At 38.4% G+C, this 21899-nt stretch overlaps 4 protein-coding genes across 4 annotated transcripts; 1 reads left to right on the top strand and 3 right to left on the bottom strand.

Moving 5' to 3' along the window:
- Positions 1-731: 731 nt before the first annotated feature.
- LOC121809798 (E3 ubiquitin-protein ligase CIP8-like) lies at positions 732-2502 on the bottom strand. Its single transcript, XM_042210599.1, is given in 2 exon segments — positions 732-1890; positions 1893-2502. Coding segments are annotated over 2 exon segments (1176 nt in total). The 5' UTR covers positions 2103-2502; the 3' UTR covers positions 732-924.
- A 3482-nt stretch (positions 2503-5984) lies between these two features.
- Positions 5985-6682, bottom strand: LOC121806971. Its single transcript, XM_042207152.1, has one exon. The coding sequence runs from the start codon at positions 6503-6505 to the stop codon at positions 6179-6181; it is 327 nt and encodes a 108-aa protein (XP_042063086.1). The 5' UTR covers positions 6506-6682; the 3' UTR covers positions 5985-6178.
- A 3713-nt stretch (positions 6683-10395) lies between these two features.
- Positions 10396-16016, top strand: LOC121807927 (endoplasmin homolog). The gene is made up of 15 exons (XM_042208258.1): positions 10396-10554; positions 10744-10864; positions 10948-11101; positions 11198-11278; positions 11549-11660; positions 11781-11907; positions 11999-12137; positions 13474-13591; positions 13762-13955; positions 14038-14253; positions 14347-14512; positions 14631-14772; positions 14849-14999; positions 15064-15468; positions 15560-16016. The coding sequence occupies exons 1-15, from the start codon at positions 10488-10490 to the stop codon at positions 15818-15820; spliced, it is 2454 nt and encodes an 817-aa protein (XP_042064192.1). The 5' UTR covers positions 10396-10487; the 3' UTR covers positions 15821-16016.
- A 1628-nt stretch (positions 16017-17644) lies between these two features.
- Positions 17645-19351, bottom strand: LOC121807928 (thaumatin-like protein 1). The gene is made up of 3 exons (XM_042208259.1): positions 19211-19351; positions 18447-19122; positions 17645-18042 (listed from the first exon to the last, which is right to left on the bottom strand). The coding sequence occupies exons 1-3, from the start codon at positions 19266-19268 to the stop codon at positions 17829-17831; spliced, it is 948 nt and encodes a 315-aa protein (XP_042064193.1). The 5' UTR covers positions 19269-19351; the 3' UTR covers positions 17645-17828.
- Positions 19352-21899: the final 2548 nt, after the last annotated feature.

Raw genomic sequence — 21899 nt, 5'->3', positions numbered from 1 at the left:
TCTGACCTTCTGTAACTTATGGCATATATACTATAGACCATGTTCAAATATATAATGTCCAAGAGTTTCAATTTCAGCCTCTACTAGAAAATCCTAGTTTCTAAAATTTTCAGATTCAGAACCCACAGAGAACTCTGACATTCACAAATGTTAAATAGCTCTAGCTGTCAGGTCCCAAGTATTTATTTTTGGAGATACACTCAGTTGCATAAAACTGAAACAAGAACATTCAACAATATCACTCAGGTCAAGAAACATAACATGATTTTCCTTGCCTACTATAATCTGAAAATTCTCAATCCAATAATTCCTACCCAAGTTGCAATTCACTTATGACCATTGCAAGCCTCAAAACCTGCATTTGCTTTATTTCACAAAAGTTTAGAGTTCGGAAAAGTAATTACATTCACTCAGCTAGCAAGTTCAATCAAAACATTATTTACATCACCTATGTTGGTTGGTAGTACATAGAACACATAGCATCCAAACATATAATACAACCTACATAGAATACATAATTAAGTACTGCCAAAGTTAGGCATAATGCATCACATCCTCGACCAAATGTAAAGTATAACAAACTAAACCTAAAACAAATAGCTTTCCACTGACAGCACAGCCATTCACAGTTGTGATTTTAGAAGTAAATCACAATGGATGCACATCTAAGTCCTTATTTCAAATCAGCAGCACAAATGTCACAGATTAGCATAATTAAGAAATGATGACAATTGACAAATGTTTTTATCATACGGAACTTATTGGGAATTTTTCAACCAGAAAGATTGTTATTTACAAATAGGCTTAGTTCACAACCAATGTCCCAATTGGAAAAACTAATAAAACCGATCACCAAATGCAGAGCTACAACTAACAAGACAAATGTAAATCAAGTGCATAAATTTAGCGGCATACCAATACAATTTATGCCAAGGAAGAATCAGGACTATCACCACCACCACCACCACCAGCAGCAGAGGGAGAAGAACTGGACGAAGCCACCCTTGAACCGGCCGCCACAACTCTCTTCTTCCTCTCCTCTTCATACTCCGGATCATCTGTGGGCAGCTCAAACCTACAAACAGGACACGAATTCCTCGCCCCAAGCCACGTTACAATACAGTCGCTGTGATATCCATGTCCACAAGGCAAGTTCTTCGCAATTTCTCCCACATTCACCGTGTCTTTACATATAGCACAAGCAATTACGTTTTCCTCTTTGTCAATAAAAAAACCCTCCAACCCCTCCACCACTGATTTTGCAGCCGGAGGCGCCCCATGCCGCGCTCCGCTGTCACTCTCGGCTAAGTTCTGCAGCAAAGCCTCGTATTCAGAGGCGTCGACGTAATCCCCCGGATTCCCCACGTAGGTATCCGAATCCGGAACCTGCAGCGTCAGCTCAATCGAGTGGTCCTCCTGCCCTATCAGCACATCTGCCCAATCGAGAATCCGGTTGCGCCTGCTGGCGGCGCGAGAGGCGAAATCCCTCAATCGGAGCTGGAGCACATCGCGCCGCCGCCGCATCATCTCAACCATTTCGTCCTCATTGTCTTCCTCGCCCTCCCCGCGCGGTGCAACCACTTCAATCCCTTCCTCGTCCTCATCGCCGCTGCCTACGGATCTGTTATTCCCCGCCCCACGCTCGCGATTCTCCACCTCCTCGCGGACGACTTCCACAGAGTGCTCATCCTCGTAGTCCTCTTCCTCCTCATCATCGTCGTTGTCCCACTCGTCCAGCTCGATTTGGAGGCAATCGTTGCTGGACGGATCGGAAGGCAACGGGGGCGGCGCGTCCTCCTCCCGCGCCGCCTGAGCGATTAAGCGGAGCACCTGGATGAACTGACTCCCGAAATTCGGATCCTCCAAAGGATCCGGCACCGCCGCAGCAGCGGAGGGGACGGCTGCGGCGGCAATTAACTCGAGGCGGCAATTAACTCGACGAATCCGTTTTTACAGTCGCAGCAGACGACGTCGGGCAGATCTGCGAGGGTTTCGACGGAGACGCGCTTGTCGCAGTGGTAGCACCAGTACTGATGGCCCGATCCGGTGCGGGCTTCGGGCTGGGATCGGGCCGGTGGCTGATCCGCCGGGGTTTCGGCCATCGAGATCGCTCTCCGGTGATTTTAGGTTTTCGTCGACAAATTTTTGGGGCCCAAAAAACAGAGCAGAGAACGTCTCTGTGTGCATGTGAAAAGGAATTTATGGATCGTCGTATTTTTCCTTTATTTTTTTTTCAAGTGGAAATTGTTGAAGGCGGGTTTCTCTACGGTTCGGTGGGATCAAGTTATCGGCATTGAGACTGGAAGTCGTAGTACGAAGTTGAGGGTGTTGGTGCGGGTTGATTTCATTAATTCCTAATTGACGTCCAGATCATCACCAACTCTATTCATAATCTTATCTTTTACTACTGCTATTTTTTTTTAATTAATTAAATATATGTACGAAGGATGACAACTATTTTAAAATGAAAATGTACCACTAATATAAATCCTTATATTTAGAAGCAGATTCGATCCTAACTTGTCATGCGGTAGACTTGTTTGCCTATGTATCGTAGATTACTTGATTATATTTGATATCGTATCACATATTGCTTAGAACCACAGCGGAGTTGTTTGCCTATGTATCGCAGATTGCTGGTCTATGTTGTCATTTTAACTATAATGTCATAATAGTGCTCTGATTTCGTTATCTCATATTGTTTGGAATCATATGTCAAATTGCTCACCTATGCATTACATATTGCTTGCATATATATTACAGATTGCATGCTACTTGTTGTCACGTTGTCACTTTAAGAATGTTGTTACCCTAACTCACCCATATATATGAATAATTAAAAATATGAAAATTTTGTATGATTGAAAATAATATAAAAAATTATACGAGTATACTTCATAATATTAAAAAAGGTTAATTATTCTCGAGGAGAAAGAAGCATGTTTAAATATATGTTGCACATGTTTCTGCATAAAGCAAACTCTTTGGGTTTAATTTATACGAAAATTACTAGATTAACACTGATAATTAGGGATAGATGTTATTACCAAATAGTAGTAGTTCATTTTTCGGCAACAATAGTTGATCATAAAGTGTATCATTTATTAGTTGCAAAGCCTTGGAGGATACTTCGTGCAAGAGGAAAGGCTTGACAGATAATGTAGTATTAACAGTAAACACAATAAATTCTTCAACGAAAGAGGCAAAGTTTAAAATCGATGGTAATGCGCATCCTAAAAGGGTGACTCGAATGAGTAGGTAGCTAACATTTGCCTCAAAGTTGGACCAAAGTGTATTTTTGCAATGCGAAATCTAATCTAGACTTTGGGAAAACGAAAGAGTGATGATTATAGGAGAAAATGAGACCATAAAATAGAATAAGCAATGACTCAACTTTATCCAAAATAACATATAAAGAAGTGAATTAAACCATTTTTATCATGCAAAGATGCATAGATATTCAAATCCCACAAATAAGGAGATGACCTGGCCGGGCCCTGCTACAAAAAAGGAAAAGAATGAAATAGTATAAAGATGAAGACCTTGTGACCACACCTAGATTCAAACATCGTACCATAGCATGTTGCAATTATGTAAGATCATATTTAAGTCATAATCATTCCAATAATTTTCTCACAACATAATTAGGAAATAAATCAGACAAACCTAAAATTTTAAAAAATTAAACAATATGACATAAGATTCAGCAACTTAAAAAATTAACTAGGAATAAATGTTACAATGATTCGAACTCATGAAGACAATTAACCTTCATGGCACATCTCATGAGAGTCACAATCTGTAGCAGAGGCAAATCTCATCACATTACGGACATGCCTCCGCCAGCAACAAAGTCTTTTGACAAGAAACAAGATTTAATTGTGTTTTCGTGATTTATACAAAACATAGAATATAATTTTGTCATCAATTTTACTCAGATCAAATAGCTAAAATATTTTAAACGTGCAAATTTGTATAATTTGTAGTATCTTTTGATGTATAAAGTCACAGTTTAGGATGTAGCCATATTAACGGTGCTTCCAATGGATACTCACAACCAATGATCATTATAAGGGGTATTTTATATGAATCAGCGCTATTATAGATTACCAATAGTGAAGGCCATAGATAATATCTAAGTAACTTCAATATTAAAATTTTGGGCACATTAATAATTTAACATCCTCGCCAATAGAGACTTCTCGTAGATTGCACACAAATATACAGAATTATTTAATTCCTAGTGTCACTACTCTGGTCCCCTATCCCTTATTAGTCACGTCCATGACCATTCAGTTACTATGTTCTCACACAAATACTATACATTTTAACAACCAATTTATTTTACTCATAAAAGACATATAAAAAAAACACCTATTTAACTAGACTAAACTAAACTATTATGATGAATTTTCATTCACTGATTTTCCTTTTTAAGGGACATTCCACTTCTAGTTAATTTTATCACAAAAGTAAGAAAACAAAATCTTGTATTTAACCCAAAATGTGGAGGCAGATCTGGGACATTTAGAAAGAAGTGTATTTTTTACATTATGGCTTTTTCGTGTGTTAAATTTTGATAATGTGACAAAAATATATAAAAAAATACGTATGTACATAATAGGTAGAGTTTTGAATATGCCCTATCCATAGATTAAGAGGGATTGGATTCTCTAGCGACGCATAAGAAATACTAGTAAAAACAGAAAAAAGCTATTTTGCTATTGGTTATATAAATTGTGTCAAAATTTAATACTCTCTCCATCCATAAAAATATAGGCATATAATATGACACGAAAATTAAGATAAAATTGATAAAGTAAGAGAGAGAAAAATAGTTAAAATTGTAGTGGACAGTGAAAATGTTTTAATGGTGGTATAATAAGTTGTAAATAGTTTGATGTATAAGGGTAATAAGTTGAGATACCTTGCCATTAATAGAAATGCCCATATTTTTATGGAACAAATGAAAATGAAAAGTGCACATATTTCTATGGGACATAAAAAGTATTAAAAACTGAGTTAATTATAGCAATTTTATAAGTACATGCAACATTAACTGTTGTTGTGATTGTGAAAAAAAATGTTCATGTAAGTACAAATTAAGAGTTCATGCATCCGTTCGAATCGAACGGTTTCAGTACAAATTCATACTTCTAGCGGTGATAAACTCTAACTACATTTGTTATTACATCACATATGATATAGTTACCACTGAAAAATGATAACGATCAAAGTCCCAATAAGGCAAATTTGGTTATTCATCTCATTTAAATGTAATAAGATTTTGTTGGTGGTGGGAAAATTAAACAACTGTTTAAGTTTGTGATACTCTATTATATGCTAAGTTCATAGTTTGTGAAAAAGCATTTTTTTGAAAAATTTCCTGATATTAGGCGCAAATATACCAAAAAGAAAAGGTTAGTACAAAATCAAATTTCATGCAATCATGTGAATTGGATGATTTTGCTTGATAGTACAAATTCATTACGAAATCAAAGGTTCATATGATCATGTGAATTGAATGAATTCGATTTTTCGCGTCAAATTTAAAATAAATGGTTTATGCTAGTTTCACCCGGATTGAATGAGTTTGTGTGATTACTGTGAATTGAACGAATTCTAGTTGAATATTCCACAATCTCGATATAGGGATAAAGTATATAGAAATATTCTATACTAAGCAACTAAACTATAATGTCAACCTCATCTATTTTAATTAAGTAGAGTGTAAGAATGAGACAAAATGCTAATAATGTACTCCAAGTAAAAGAACACTTTAGAATTAACAACTTAAATAATGCTTGGAATTTTTTTTCCTTAAAATAATGTTTGGAATTATCTCTTATTCCACAAACAAACAACAAGGATAAATGTTGACAACTTGACATCTTATCTTCCAAAGCAATCCGCTTTGAAATTACCTTAATACCACACAAACAATATCCAACTAAATAAATACATTTAAAAGTTTGGTGAAAGTATTAGTAAAACACTATTTATATTATTTATATACACAAAATTCCACCCCAAAAATGGTCTACACTTTAATTTACACAAGGCCAAAGGATTACTGCATTTTAATTACAAAAAAAAATGCAAAATGGAGTATATGTTTAAAATAAGAAACAAAAACCAAAATTGGAAGTAGGAGTATATAATTTAGGTCTGCAGTTGATCACATGTTTTGGTGCTGAGGGAGGCGGAATCGGACCTGAGATGCCGGAGATTTGACGGCGACGCCGTGCCAGCAGATGCCGCCGCGGCACATATCGTGGCCGCGATCGGGCGCGGCGCCGCTCATCATCAGCGCGCGGGTGGCCTTGCGCGAGACGTCCCAGGCGAGGGCGGCGACGAGGATCAGAGCGACGGCGGCGGTGGAGAGGACGATTACGCAGCTGCCGCTGAAGCTCCGGCCGGCCGCCATGCCGTAGGCCTTGATGGCGGCAATGACCACAAGGTAGAGAGTCGTTAGATTAGCCAGCACCGCGTCGGAAATCGCCATGGCCTCGGAATCTTCTGGAGCATGAGAGCTTGCTGCTGGTTTGAGAGAGAATTGGGAGTGACCTAGAAAATGGAAGAATTGGGGGTGAAGGCCTGAAGGGGAATTGGAAATTAATGCTTGGGTGGGGGGCGATTCAAGTGTTAAAAAGGAGAGAAGATGAGTGGGGGTGCGTGCATTCAATTGATCACTACCGATATCAAAACTATTTTTTATAATTAATAAATTTAAATAGTGGAGGACATCCAATAGCCCTCACATAGCCTTCCCACTGCCACATCACCAGCACTAAAATCCTCCTGTCACATCATCTGGACATGCAACTGGATATCCAATAGCCCTCACATAGCCTTCTCATAGCCTATCCACCTCACTAATAACAATTATATAATTTAATTTACAATCGTAGCAACATACAAAATTTAATTTACGATACAAATACGGGAAAATTGAATAATACTATTAAAAATTAAAAAAGTACAATAATTTTAAAAAAAGTACATTAATTTTTAAAAAAATACAAAAATTAAAAAGTACAATAAAAAATTACATAAAAAATCACTCATCGCCCTTCTTGGCCTTGCCCTTCTTCTTAGGGGCGCTCCGACCCGCCTTCCTCCCCGGCTTTGAATGGGAGTTTCCGGAACCTCGTTAATCCTCTAAGGAGAAGGTCTCATACTGCGTGTACTGTGCATCCGTTGGGGTCGATGTGTGCGAAGAACCGGTGGAAAAATCAAAAGACGGCCGATAGACGTTTTCCAAACCGGGCGTCCCCTGCGGCGGTTGCATCATCTGCTGCGCCGGTGGCTGCATCCCGGGTGCCCACCCCGGCATCATCTGCATAGGGGGTTGCATCGGTGGTACCCCATGCCAAGCCGGCCATCGGTGGCATCATCTGCTGCCACGAGTACATGTTGTAGTACCCGGTCATCGGAGGCTAACCACCTACCACGGGAGCCGGGGGAGTCTGAGACACTCCCCCGGGAGTCGGGGGAGTCTGAGACCCGGTCGTCACTAGAAAATTTTTAAAAAAAATTAAAAATCTGACGCCGGTCTGACTTCGATCCGGGACCTACAATGGCGCCGTGAGGATCGGCGTGAGAATCGGCGTCAGCCCAAGAATCGGCTTGGGCACGCCGATTTCGACGACGCCGCTCGCAATGGTTCGGCGTCCGCGAAAAATTGGCGTGCCGGTGCCGACGCCGCCATGGGAGATGCTCTTAAGGAAATCCCAATTGTATATGTTGCTAAAATAATCTTTAGCTACTTTGCATCACATTTTCAATACCATCTTTCACTATTTATGATGAAATGTAACTAATTAACACTATTGTGTTTGTTAACTAATTTATTAATCACTTTTGATAAACCAACATACTTTGATTTCAATAAGCTAGTTGTTTAAGGGAACATGATTTCTCCACCAATGGGTCCCCAACTCAACTGAACTCTCATCTCCGCAATTCTCTTCTGCCTTGCTGCACAATAATCACTGCGGACTTGATTGCTTACTCATTATGTTAATCCAATCATCTCCGTCTATAACTAATTTTTTGATTAAGTTTCTCTACCTCCATTTATTATAGATAAACTAAAATCGAGAGGAAATTCGAAACTATAAAAATACAAATGAAAAGTGGATCTTCATTTTGTTCATCACATATATAAGTTATAACATCAATTTAAACCATGAATGGGAAGACTCCGTCATAAAAAATTCGCACATAAAATCAAAATTGATGATTTTATATACCAATTTACATAAAATACCTAAATATTGTCCAAAAGATGTTGTATTTATAACAAATACCCTGTTAATTAATAATTTTAAAAGCAAATTAACGTTCTTAATTCATACTCCGTATTTTAGAGCATCCACAACCGTGCTCTTGCCAACGAGCACGGTTGTGGGCCCGGCCCCACTTTTTCTGCCTGCTCTTAGGCAAGAGCACAACACCCACAGCCGTGCTCTTCGGCAAGGACGAGCACAAGAGTCCCACCATTCTATTGTTCAATTTAAATAAAAACATTTCCATAATATTAAAATTAATTAAAAAATGAAATAATATTATAAATTACAAATAAAATAAAATTTACATAATTAAAATTCTAAAAAATAAAAATTACATAATTAAAATCCTAAAAATTAAAAATTACATACTTAAACTCCTAAAAATTAAAAATTACATAATTAAAGGCTAAAAATACCCCCGTGGAAGACTATTCATCATGCGGCACTACTCCCAATTGTTTTTGGAGACCCAATATCATGGTCTCATGCGATCGAAGTTACGCGGGGGTCATAGTTGACCTATCGGCCATATTGAGTTGGGCTAAAATCGCCGACAACGAGTTGGTAGGGGGTGGAGGTGGCGCAACGGGAATGGGAACGGGTTCGGGAGCATCGCTGGATGGAGTCGTGGCTCGACGGCGGTTGGCCGCCGCCTTCTTCCTTCCTTGCGGTCGGCGTTGGGAACCTCTCGGTCGGCGTTGTTGGCTAGTTGGCTAGCCACGTCTTCGGAGCCGGCAAGTTGGCTAGCCACGTCTTCGGAGCCGGCGTCGGATAGGGATATCGACCTTGACCGTTTGGAGGAGCCGCTAGAGGAGGATGTTACGCCTCCCATATACTTCGGATACGACCGCGTCTCCTGCCAAATGTTGAGGTACTTGAACGGCTTGTAGTTCATGGATTGGTAGGTCGACAAGGCGGAACTGATGATGTCGACCTTGCTCCGGCCGCTCCCCGTCGACCGCTCTTCCTGGAGGTAATACCCCTGGAACTTTTGGATTTCTTCGTTGGCTCTGTATATGGCGTTGCTCACCATACTCTCGTTGCGCTTGATTGTTCCCGCCGGCCGGTTTTCATTGTACCGGCGACAGATGTGCTACCAATAATGATCGTCGGATTGATTCGTGCCAACCTCCGGATCTTCGGAGATTGACAAGAACGCCTTGAACAATTGCTCCATCTCCGCCGGAGTGTACGGTGTGCGGACACCGCGAGTAGAAGGAGTCGGAGTTTGGGAGGCGCCGCTCGACCTCGCTCTAGGCTCGGGTGTCCACCCGTATTGCCCTTCGGGGACATCTTGGTCGGCGATCGGGTAAGGCAGGTAGTCACCCGGAACTCCCGAACTTTGGGTTTGAGGAGGGGCCGAATATTCCGTTTTCGGACTAGGAAACGGTTGTGAACCGAACCAATTGGGGTTCCAGCCGTGGGAGCCCGGGGGTGATCGCCGTGGCCGGACATTGTTATGTTGTAGGAGTGGAAGAAAGATTGAGAATGAAGATGAGAGAATGTAGATGAGAATGGAAATGAGAGAATGTAGATGAGAATTGTGTAGTGTGGTGTGAATTTTTGGGTGTGAAAGTGGGGTATCTATAAATGAAAATGTGTATTCTTGGGGGAAAAATGAAAAAAAAATTAAAAGAGGGTAGAAAACGGATAATTTTTTTTGGGAAGTGGGAAAATATTTTTTATTTTTAATAAGTTTTTTTAATTAAAAACCGATTTTTTTAAAAAAAAATCAAAATTGCCAACGGCTAAGCCGTTGGCCAATCCGCGCCTGCCACGTCACCTGCTCGCTGGCACGGACGTGCTCGATGCATCGAGCAGCGCCGTGCCAGCAGCGCGAGCGCAGCGACGAACAGCATCTCCGTGCCGCTGGCACTGACGGACGGACGCCGTCCTATTCACCGTTGAACATGCTCTTAGTGCGTTAAATAACGTGTACCTAGGTCTAAATAATGTTCTCGCCAATCATTTTGCCTTTTGTGAAACGCAAAGGCGAAGCTTCCAGAACAACCAGAGCTACTCCACGTCTAATAAGCATAACCAACCAATGAGTTCCTTACACGTGGAATATCAAACCAATCAGAAAGCTCCATATCGTGGCACTCGTCAACCAGTAAACCCCCGAGCTGAATAAATCTCACTCTCCACTCGATCGCAAAAACAACTCACTCACAGATACCGCAGCGAGCAAAAATGAGGAAATGGACGATCTGCTCCTTTTTGTTACTACTCTGCCTTTTGTTTCTTTTACCAGATCAAGGTACTTAAATTCTTATTCCTTTTCACGATTTTTTGGTAAAAATGTGCTACTCATTCTATTGATTTAGATTCATTTTACTGATTCGGCGTATGAGCTAGTTTTTAATCATTTTTGTGCTCTAGGATTGGTTGAAATATAGTGATTTTCGAATATCGAGGGTTTGGTTTATAAATCTGTGGAATATTTTAGGTAGGAATTTACACGCAAATGCCGAAGCTGAGTCGGATGCGCCAGTCGATCCTCCGAAGGTGGAGGAGAAAATCGGCGCCGTACCACACGGATTGTCCACCGATTCCGATGTTGTGAAGAGGTAGTTTGCGTTTTATTCTTTCGTAGTGTGTGATTTGTGATTTAGTGATTTTCGTTTTAATTGATTTATTTCTTCTGGTGCAGAGAAGCTGAATCGATGTCGAGGAAATCTCTCCGCTCGAGCGCGGAGAAGTTTGAGTTCCAAGCCGAGGTGTCGCGGCTTATGGACATTATCATCAACTCTCTATACAGTAACAAGGATATATTCTTAAGAGAATTGATTTCCAATGCGTCAGATGTGAGTATATCTCTCTCATTTTTGTGTTTTTTGGTATTTGGGCTGCAGATCTAATGAAGTGTCCGAGAATGATGTGTGATTTTTATGATTATTCAGGCTTTGGATAAGATCAGATTCTTATCACTTACGGATAAGGAAATTTTGGGAGAAGGTGATGATGCCAAGCTTGAGATACAGGTAAGCTTTGTTGCAGAATATGTTTGATCTAATTTGGTGTAGTAAGCTTTTGATATGGGTTAAGAACTTAAGATATAATGTGTATCTGGATCAACCTGAAATAGTAATTTAACTATATGTTTTCAAAGAAGAATGTTGAATATCGTAAAAATTGAAAAAGAGATTACACAAACTGGTGGTACTTGAGTGCAAAGTGACTTGTGTTTTAGTGACTGGGGATAATTGAGCAGATTATTAATAAGAGATTAATATTTTCATGTAACTATACAGATTAAGTTGGACAAAGAAAAGAAAATACTCTCAATCCGTGACAGAGGTATTGGTATGACAAAGGAGGATTTAATCAAGAATTTGGGTACCATCGCTAAATCTGGAACCTCAGGTACTGTTCGAGTTACAATTAGTGGGGTGATTGTTTTAAGGCTAATTGCTCTTTGAGCTGCTGGTGTCTCTGTTTGATCAATTTTCTCTACTAAAGTTGCATAATATGTTGTCACTGCAGCATTTGTGGAAAAGATGCAGACAAGTGGAGATCTTAACCTTATTGGGCAATTTGGTGTTGGATTCTACTCTGTGTATCTTGTTGCTGACTATGTTGAAGTTATTAGCAAACATAATGATGACAAACAGTATGCTCTTTTGCACCATAATCCTATACTACTAATTTCTTATGCACAATGTAATAACATAACTGATGTTCAAAATTATGACCAATTCTAGGCACGTTTGGGAGTCAAAGGCAGATGGAGCTTTTGCAATCTCAGAAGATACATGGAATGAACCACTTGGTCGTGGGACTGAAATTAGACTGCACCTCAGAGAGGAAGCACAGGAGTATTTGGAAGAGCACAAATTGAAGGTTAGTAGTTTACATGCAGATCTATATGTTTTTTTTTATTTCTTTCTATCCACCGACGGAACCAGCATAGGGCCAAACCCCCGCTCCAGCGGGGGGCTTGCCTGGCACCAGCCGCCCATTTATACATAGGAGAGTTGAAGTGGTGGCAGGGGAAGGGAAAGGGGGGCAGTGCTGAAAGAAAGGGGAGGCGGAAATGGGAGAGAAGAGGGGGCGCGCAGAGGAGAGAGAAAAAAATAGTTTTCTACTACTATTTCTATTTGTTAATTTTTTTGGCAAATTTTGGAGTAATCTAATCTCACGAGACTCTAGGGATATTTTTAATTTTTAAAATTTTATTCATTCTTAAAAAGCTTCTTATATTTTTATAAAGTCATTAAATGTTTGCATTTAAAGTAATAAAATATTGTATTATCTTCTATTTATAATTTATTTAATTATTTTATACTATTTTCTAATTGTAGTATAATATCATAATCTCTGAATATTTCTATTAATATGAAAAAGGTATTTACTCCCTCTATCCGCCATTTAAAGATGCATTTTGATTAGACACGAATTTTTAAAAATATAAATGTGTCTTAAAATGACGGACAACCCAAAATGACAAAATATGTTAGGTTTTGGCTTACTGAGGGAGTAATATTTCGAATCCATTAATCGACAATTATGATACTATGACACTATTAGGAAAGATAGACTATCTGCTCTCGGAGATAATTAGGGTATCAATGCCACACTGACAAATTTATAGTTAAAATTTCAGCACCAGCTTCTTTAAGTTTCTGGTTCCGTCACTGTTTCTATCTGTTTATACTTCGAACTAGGTGGTTTGAATGATTACTTTCTTCCATCCCTGATTACCTTGTCTTTCTTTATTCATATGACTTGTTATACTCTGTAGTTATTAACTTTTTCTATAAAATGGTGTGAATTTGCTTTTGCCCTCTATAGAACTGCATCTCAGGTGTAGTGATTTCATTGTGTGTGATCTATGATCGTTTGCTCTCCTGCCCTTTTCTTCTTTGGATATCTACCTGTGTGGGGAGATACATATTAACTAGGTTGTTTGACGGTCTGGCTTAAGTATGCAAAGAAGGTCATCATAACCATTGTGCCCGGAGTAGATGACTCTAGCTGTTTCGTTATGGTTTTTTCGGTTGTAGATCTCACATCTCTTTTTATAGTGGGTTGGAGGAGGTGCTGTTTATCCATTTTTTTGTGGCTTAATATCACTAGTGAACTACTTCAAGAGATGTGAAGAGACATTGATTTGTGTTTGATTTACTATCTATTTCAGCACACTGATCTTATTTCTCCATATTTCTAATTGTTGCAGGAATTGGTGAAAAAGTATTCTGAATTCATTAACTTCCCCATACATCTTTGGGCTACTAAAGAAGTGGAGGAGGAGGTCCCTGCTGAGGAAGATGATGCCAGTGACGATGAGGATAATGGTACCTGCATCATCTGTGAACCCTTTGTACTAATCGTGCATGTTTAAGCTGCTTGCCTGCTTCTTGATATTCGAACTGTTCAATTTTGTTACTGGTTCATTACAAGATAATTAAAGTGTCCATGCATATAGTTCTTGGTGCTGATCTAATCCACATATGAAATGTAACAGCCGAAAGTAAATCATCCGAGGAAGACGAAGAGGATGCTGAGAAAGACGAGGACGAGAAGAAACCCAAAACAAAGAAAGTGAAGAAAACTACCTCTGAGTGGGAACTTTTGAATGATGTGAAAGCTATATGGCTACGGAGTCCTAGGGAGGTGACCGATGAAGAATATACAAAATTCTATCACTCTCTGGCTAAGGTGGGGACCATGAACAATGTGCAACCTAATCTTCTTCTACACCGGTTTAATTGTTTGAATTAACATTAATCTCTATTTACAGGACTTTGGCGAAGAGAAGCCTATGACATGGAGTCACTTCAATGCTGAAGGTGATGTGGAATTCAAGGCTGTGCTGTTTGTGCCTCCTAAGGCTCCTCATGATTTGTATGAGAGTTACTACAACGCCAACAAATCCAATTTGAAGTTATACGTCAGACGTGTCTTTATCTCAGATGAATTCGATGAACTTCTGCCCAAATATCTTAACTTCTTGCTGGTAAATCTTGCTTCCTTGAACCTTTCTATTAAGTTATGGAGTAATAATAAAGATATGGGACCTGTTCTAACTAGTACTTGTGCATGTGACCAGGGTCTTGTTGATTCCGACACCTTGCCACTTAATGTGTCGAGAGAAATGTTACAACAGCACAGCAGCTTGAAAACGATCAAGAAGAAACTCATCCGTAAAGCCCTTGATATGATCCGCAAGCTTGCTGAGGAGGACCCTGATGAATCTAGCGACACAGACAAGAAAGGTATGATAATCTGAAAGAGATGTTATTATTGACCGATGTAGGATAACTTCTGCATTGTAAGTTCTTTCTATGTGCCTAACTGGTTCTGCTTTTGCTTTGAAATGTAATGTGATCCCAGAAGTCGAAGAATCCGGTGACAGCAATGAAAAGAATGGCCAGTATGCAAAATTCTGGAATGAGTTTGGCAAGTCAATCAAGCTTGGTATCATTGAGGATGCCACCAACAGAAATCGCCTGGCAAAACTTCTTAGATTCGAAACGTAAGCAAATTATCTATATTATGGAGATAAATTCATTCAATGCATAGTAATAATGGTGTTTCAATGTCATGTGCAGTACCAAATCTGATGGTAAATTAACCTCACTGGATAAATACATTGCAAGAATGAAGTCAGGACAGAAAGATATCTTTTACATTACCGGAACAAGCAAGGAACAGCTCGAGAACTCTCCATTCCTTGAAAATCTGAAAAAGAAAGGTTACGAGGTAAGCTCCTCTCCATATGATCCTTGTTCATCTTGTAGCACTGTGTTTGACATGGGTTGTGCAGGTCATTTTCTTCACCGACCCTGTGGATGAATACTTGATGCAATATCTGATGGATTATGAAGACAAGAAATTCCAAAACGTATCCAAGGAGGGGCTCAAACTCGGGAAGGAATCGAAACTGAAGCAACTCAAGGAGTCGTTCAAGGAGCTGACCAAATGGTGGAAAGGCGCTCTTGCTAGTGAAAACGTTGACGACGTGAAGCTCAGCAACCGTCTGGCGGACTCCCCGTGCGTGGTGGTGACATCAAAATATGGGTGGAGTTCGAACATGGAGAGAATCATGCAGTCTCAAACGCTTTCCGACGCTAGCAAGCAAGCCTACATGCGTGGGAAGAGGGTCCTCGAAATCAACCCCAGACACCCCATCATCAAAGAGCTTCAAGCCAGAGTAGCCAAGGATCCCGAGGTATATCCACATTTCACGAACTCATAGCTTCTTCCTCTTTTTAACATCTCCCTGATTGTAATCTCCTTTGGTTTGCCTCCCTCGTGCACAGGATGAAAACGTGAAGGAAACAGCAAAGCTCATTTACCAGACGGCCCTCATGGAGAGCGGCTTTGTTCTCAATGAACCGAAAGATTTTGCTTCCCGGATATACAGCTCGGTGAAGAACAGCCTCAACATCAGCCCGGATGCAGCAGTGGAGGAGGAGGACGATGTCGAGGAGATGGAGATGGAGACTAGTTCAAAAGAAACGGAGACTTCTCCCAAGATTGAGGAAGAGGCAGTGGATGAGGATGTGCACGATGAGCTGTAGGCTGTGATCATGTTTTTTTTTTTTTTTTGTGTTATCTGGATAGGAGATTCTAATTTTCATTTTGTTGTCTTAGAAATTCTCGTCTAGTAAGTAACGTAGGTGCAAATACGAGGTTGAACCGAGCTATGATGTGCGAGTTCTCGGGACACGCGAATGCTTTTATTACCTCAATTTTAACTAAAAGTCACTTTCACTACTTCTAGGGAACTTTTATTACCTCAATTTTGATTCGACTTGCAATTTTAAGATAAAAAATTTGAATGCAATAATTCCATTGAAGCATTTTGATAAAATTGTATAAGATGAGGAGCTTGAAAATCATGTTAAGATATTATCATCGGTGAGGAAAATGATGTCGTATGTCATCCATTCATCAAGCCAACATGTTATACTAATAGTAGGATATCATTTTTCTTTTTAAATCCAAATTTCATGAGTAGTTTTTTTTCGGACAATTCTTAGAGTTACCGGACCATAATTTGGCTCAATTTCATATATTTAGCTAAAAAGGGATTATGTCTACCAACTTTAGTTAGTGCATTTAATTAGCATATCCAAGTTTTAAGCATAACGAGACGAAGATGGAAAGTCTCTTTTAGAGTAATGTGAGACAACTTTAGTGAAAATGGAATGATTTGTTTTGCAATATCTTTGGTAGGGATGGATCGATACGATATATTGTATTGAAAACGTTGTATCGTATATCGTATCGAAAATATCGATATGAAAAAATTTCATATCGTTATCGTATCGAAAGTTCGATATATCGAAATCGATATATCGTAGCGAAATTCGATATATCGTTCATAACTATATATCAAAGATCGATACAATATACCGAAATATCGTACCGCTTCAAATACCTGTATATCCAAAAATATAATTTTAAAACTAAAAAATAACACAAAAATTAATTCAAAAATATATTGAATTTCAATATATTTTGATATATACGGTATATATCAATAATTCAATATGTATTGATTTTCAATATAATTCGATATACCGAAAATATCGATATATATCGTATATTCGATATAAAACGATATATCGCGATATAAGGAAATTCATATCGTTATCGTATCGTATCGAAAACTTATGATACGATACCGTATCGTATCGAAAATTACAGATATACCGAAAATTCGATAATGTTTCGATATTTTTCAATACGATGCGAGCGATATATCATTTTTTTGATATTTTCCCCAGCCCTAACCTTTGGCACAAACGAAGCCTTTAATTGGAATTTGAAACCGTCCACCTATAAACAACTATCTAATCACCAATGCCAGAGGAGCGCCAAAAGAAGATTTTAAGAAGATTAAGTGATCAACAAATCACAAGTCACAGCTGTCTAAGGAGTTGGAGTATATCTGTCTATGAATATGCCAATTGCAGCCATATAAAACCAAGTAAAATACTTTTGAGAGGTTGGTTCATTATATTTTTTAATTAGACTATTTTAATTATTAATAAAAGTAATTAATTATCTACTCAATTCGTTCCACAAGTGTATGCATTCTTTACTTTTTTAATCATCTCATAAAAGTATGCACTTTCTAATTTTGAAACTATTTTCTTTCCATTAATAATATTTTAATTACTTTTTCTTTCCACCTCTTTCTTATTTTACTCATTATGCATTAAAATCCGTGTCCAACCAAAAGTGCATACTCTTGTGGGACGGAAAGAGTATTAATTTGGATACTATATTATGCATGGTCTTCGCCAATGTGCATCCAAGGTATTTCTCCTTGTGAAAAACAAGTCTAAGTGAGAAGAACATCACCAAAAATTAAATTAAATATTTAAATATGCACATTCCATCAACTACTAGTATCATAAACACATCCTAAGGAAGAAGTCAAGAAACTACAAAAAAATAGTAGTAAGTAGTACTAATTGAAGGATGATTCTCTTATGAAGTTTCTCTACACAAAAAAATCTTTTGTTTGGCAATGTGCTCCATATCCTAACAACAATTTGCTAAACTAAAATACGAATTCTACCACAAAAGAAATGCAAACAATGTTATTGTCGTCGCAACACAAATAATGTGATTAGGGTTCGGTGAAAGATGTGATGTGCCACCGGTGACAAAAGTCGGGAGCCACGTCGCCAGACTATCTTCGGCTGGATGAGAGTGTGAGCCACTGGCAGTGGCCGCGGCCGGTGCTGGTTGCCCATTTGTAGTTGGTGACCAACTTGAAGATTTTTTACTGCAAAAAGATATAGATATATATTAAGACATGATCCATTCGTCCGCTATTACATTGCTATAAAACTTTTCATGAAATGCCCATTTAAAGTATATGGTTGAATTAATTATAAAAACAGGAAACAATGTCACAAAGTAAAACGTACGTATAATAATACAATAGAAACCAAAAATAGGGATTCTAAGACTTTGAACGAGTATGTTGTTAATACTCAAGATAACCAAATAAAAATAGTATATGCATGTACAATTTGTAATATACTTACTAGTACTCCAGATTAATTTTTAGAAATCACTACTACTATTTAGATAAAGCAGCTAGTTTCCATGCATGGTAGATTAAAAAAGGTTTAAATTTCAATGAAATTTAATTGTTTTGTATATTTTTTGAGAAGAATTTGTAACCTTGTGAGCGAAGGGCAAAACGTAATGGTATAATCGGCTCCGCTACAAGTGAAGGTGCTCGTAGGATCATCGTACGCGTAGCTATACGATCTCGGGCACGCATTCTTGAATATCGAAGAATACGCCGTCGGCCGGCACTTATCCGGCGACCCGAACTCGCCGCTGCAGCAGTACTCGGGCGTCCCGAAGGCCCCGCATGCGCTCTTGCAGCCCTGCCCGCCCCCTGCCCGAAGCTCCTCCGGGCACATCCGGTTCAGATCCGCCACGCACCCGGTCGCCCCGCAGCCCCCCGTCCCGCCCCCCGCCTCCACTATCATCGGCAGGTTGTACCCGTCGACGAGGCTCACATCGTAGAAATCCTGACTCCCCGACGACCCCACCGTGAACTCCGCGAGGGTGGCCGGCGGCGCCGCTCCTAAGCCGTTGCATTCCATTTGGCCGGAGCCGCAGTCGCCCGTGGCGCAGCTGCCGCGGCCGGTGGCTGGGTCGAATGAGCAGCCGGTCCGGCCCCAGAACCGGCCGGACCAACCCGATTGGGCCGTGATGGAGCGGGTGGAACCGGGTTGGAGTTCGAAACCGGTTGTGTCTAGACCGGAGCTGCCCGAGTTGGATAGTGTACCCGGCCAGACCGTGTAGTCACATCTATTGACCAATTGGAATGTAGTCCCTAAACATCCTAGTATAAATTATAACAACTCAATATTAATATCAGATGAAATATATCGTCCAACTTAATTAATTACTCCATGATATTAGCTAGGTACCTTGGATCATGTCGAGGAATATGAAGGTGATATAGAGAGAACAAAATGTCGACAACATTTGGATGATTTTGATTGGTATTTTTGAGGATCGAGTCTAAAGCCCATACAATTTTGGAGAAGAGAGAATGGTGATTGATGAAATGAGAATGAAGTGACAAAGAAGATACCTCTATATATATATATATACACATTTATTTGTGGCATGCATGATATATAATTTCTTTAATTCCTCTTTTTCTATTTATGAGTGCGTGTCCATCATGTTTATAACACACATGTGCGAGTGTGACAGCCACTGTCATTTTCTTAATGTTAAATTGAACATATTTTTTAGAACCATATCCGCAATAAGGTAGTCTTCAAGCCCACTTGGAAATTAATGCTATTCTGGCGCTTGGGATAATGGAACAGAGGATGGTACCCGGAATTTCCATTCCACCCGGAACAGATGCTAGAAAGCATACACATACAAGTTTAGAGGATACACGAGAGATGAAGATCAATTGATGACTTTGTTGCTAGTCAGAGTTATTCCCCTTAGGTGGCGTTCGGTTGCCATGATTAATATCATGAAACTATCCATCTAGGATTAAGTTGAAGGGTTCAATCTTATGAACCAAACATGATATATATTTAATCATGAGATTTAATCTTGCCAACCGAATACCCCTTATTGTATTGTTGAACATTCAAGTTCGGCATATTCGCATTTTACTCTTATAAAAAAAAGGAGCATTAGAGCTATTATTAGAGACTCATTGTTTTTGGGAGTCAAATTAGAAGTTAGTATATCTTTTGACTCGAAACAGTCATATTACAAGTTTTTTTGAAGAACCGACATCGACGGCAGGTGGTAGGGTTACATACATGATACATAATATATATACGTTTAAATAGATTTGAAGGGCCTACTCAAAATTGATGAAATTTTTTGTCAAAATATCCTCTCAGATTTAGTGGACCAGAGTTTAAAAAACATACTGTTTTTTTTCTTATGCTTTCTAAGAAAGAAAAGAAGAGAAATTGTGTGTGACAGAGATGTAATTAAATCGTAGTGATCAATATGTAGTTCCTCTATATATTCTCAGGAAATTGACTGTAGTTCCTCATTATCATATTGCATCATCTAATTTCTTGCATAATATTATCGATGTCAATATCCTGCAAAATTGATCAAACCAAGAGAGAATTTATAGAAATCCTAATTTAGTTTTCAATCCAATATAAAAACAATATTTCCATTATTTATATGAGCTCCGAAAACACTAAATACTCTAAAAAAAACTGGCTAAAATCCATCGTGCATCAACACTCCATCAACAATCCCTCTAATGGCTAAATCCATGCATGTTTGGTGCCAAATTTTAAGTCATTCCACTGTAACAATTTAAGCTTCATCGACTCATATTTGTAACATTTACAAAATATCTAAATAAAATGTCTACTACAAGTTGTAGGTCAAACATTGAGCTTTGAACTGAAAATGAAGCAGCTCTTATCAGAAAAATTAAAATTAAAATTAAAATAAAATAAGCCAACATGTATAGTTGGTTTCGATGCATAGCCTTTATATTTTTAAGATAAGAATTGAATAAAGGTGTACGAAAGATTGCATTTTTAACATAGAATTTCAATAAAGATGATGCAATCTTTTTTAATTAATATATTTATTATTGGTTTTGTAAAAGATAAAAAAAGAAAAAAAGCATGACAACGAGTCAAGAATCAGTAGGTGGTGACATGAAAAGTAGAGGTGCTTACACCGCAAAAGGAATTGCATATATGTTGATAATGTTTATGCATATCTCATTTAATTGTGGTGCACTCACAAATTAACTTTATAGTATAATTTTTTAGTTTGATTTTTAGGATACTGTAAAGGAGTTTCTGGACTACATTCTGATTTCGATACTAAAAAAAACTTTAAAAATCAGGCTATACATCCATAAAAAGAAATGTGATAAATACATACTCCTATATATTAATTACTGTATTCATAGTATTTAAATTCAATTAAAAATGTTGATATCAAAATTCATTGAATAAATTCAGCAATAAACCCTCTTTAAAATGAATTACTAGAAAAGTTATTCAACATTTTGTCAGGAATGACGCAGGCTGTACCAATCTTGAAAAAGAGCAGTGGAAAAGATTGTTTTCTTTCTTTTTGTTTAACTTTTTTCTACTTTTCTAACGATATTGATAATCTTCAAATCTTCCAACTGTTCAACAGGATAATCTTTGTACCCAGGGCACATTCATATAACAATATACACTTGTAATTGAGCATTGTTATTAATTTATTACTAATATATTCCCCTATCCCAAAAAATAGTTGTAATCAGATTATCAATTTTGTATTAAAATACATGTAAATAGTATTAGAAATGAAACTGTAATCCATACAAATAACAATTTCGTTTTTAATCTTATACTAAAATATGTGTTGTTTATTGGTAAAACTATGGAGAGTGAGCAGAAGAAATAGTATAAATGGAAGTGTGATCCATCAAAGCATGACAGAAAGCAACCATGTAGAACATACGTGCATGAACATGTTGGCTATATCATGCAAAGACCGTCGCAAAAGATTATGTTTCCCCCCTTTTTCATATTATATTTTTCAATTTTTCCTTTTTCTTCTTTTCTTTTTCTTTTTCATATTAGGAAAAGATTTTGATCATCCAAG

Source organism: Salvia splendens, chromosome 6 (genome assembly GCF_004379255.2).
Source record: "Salvia splendens isolate huo1 chromosome 6, SspV2, whole genome shotgun sequence".
Lineage (NCBI taxonomy): Eukaryota > Viridiplantae > Streptophyta > Magnoliopsida > Lamiales > Lamiaceae > Salvia > Salvia splendens.
The sequence above is the reverse complement of the archived record's forward strand: the minus strand, read 5'-3'. Positions and strand labels throughout refer to the sequence as shown.

Coding starts and splice junctions, on each gene's coding strand:
- LOC121807928 (XM_042208259.1), bottom strand. CDS start 19,268: ATGTTGTCGACATTTTGTTCTCTCTATATCACCTTCATATTCCTCGAC. Junction 19,123..19,210: donor ATTCCTCGACATGATCCAAG/GTACCTAGCTAA, acceptor AATTTATACTAG/GATGTTTAGGGACTACATTC. Junction 18,043..18,446: donor TTTTGCCCTTCGCTCACAAG/GTTACAAATTCT, acceptor ATCTTTTTGCAG/TAAAAAATCTTCAAGTTGGT.
- LOC121806971 (XM_042207152.1), bottom strand. CDS start 6,505: ATGGCGATTTCCGACGCGGTGCTGGCTAATCTAACGACTCTCTACCTT.
- LOC121807927 (XM_042208258.1), top strand. CDS start 10,488: ATGAGGAAATGGACGATCTGCTCCTTTTTGTTACTACTCTGCCTTTTG. Junction 11,102..11,197: donor TGATTTCCAATGCGTCAGAT/GTGAGTATATCT, acceptor ATGATTATTCAG/GCTTTGGATAAGATCAGATT. Junction 11,279..11,548: donor ATGCCAAGCTTGAGATACAG/GTAAGCTTTGTT, acceptor GTAACTATACAG/ATTAAGTTGGACAAAGAAAA.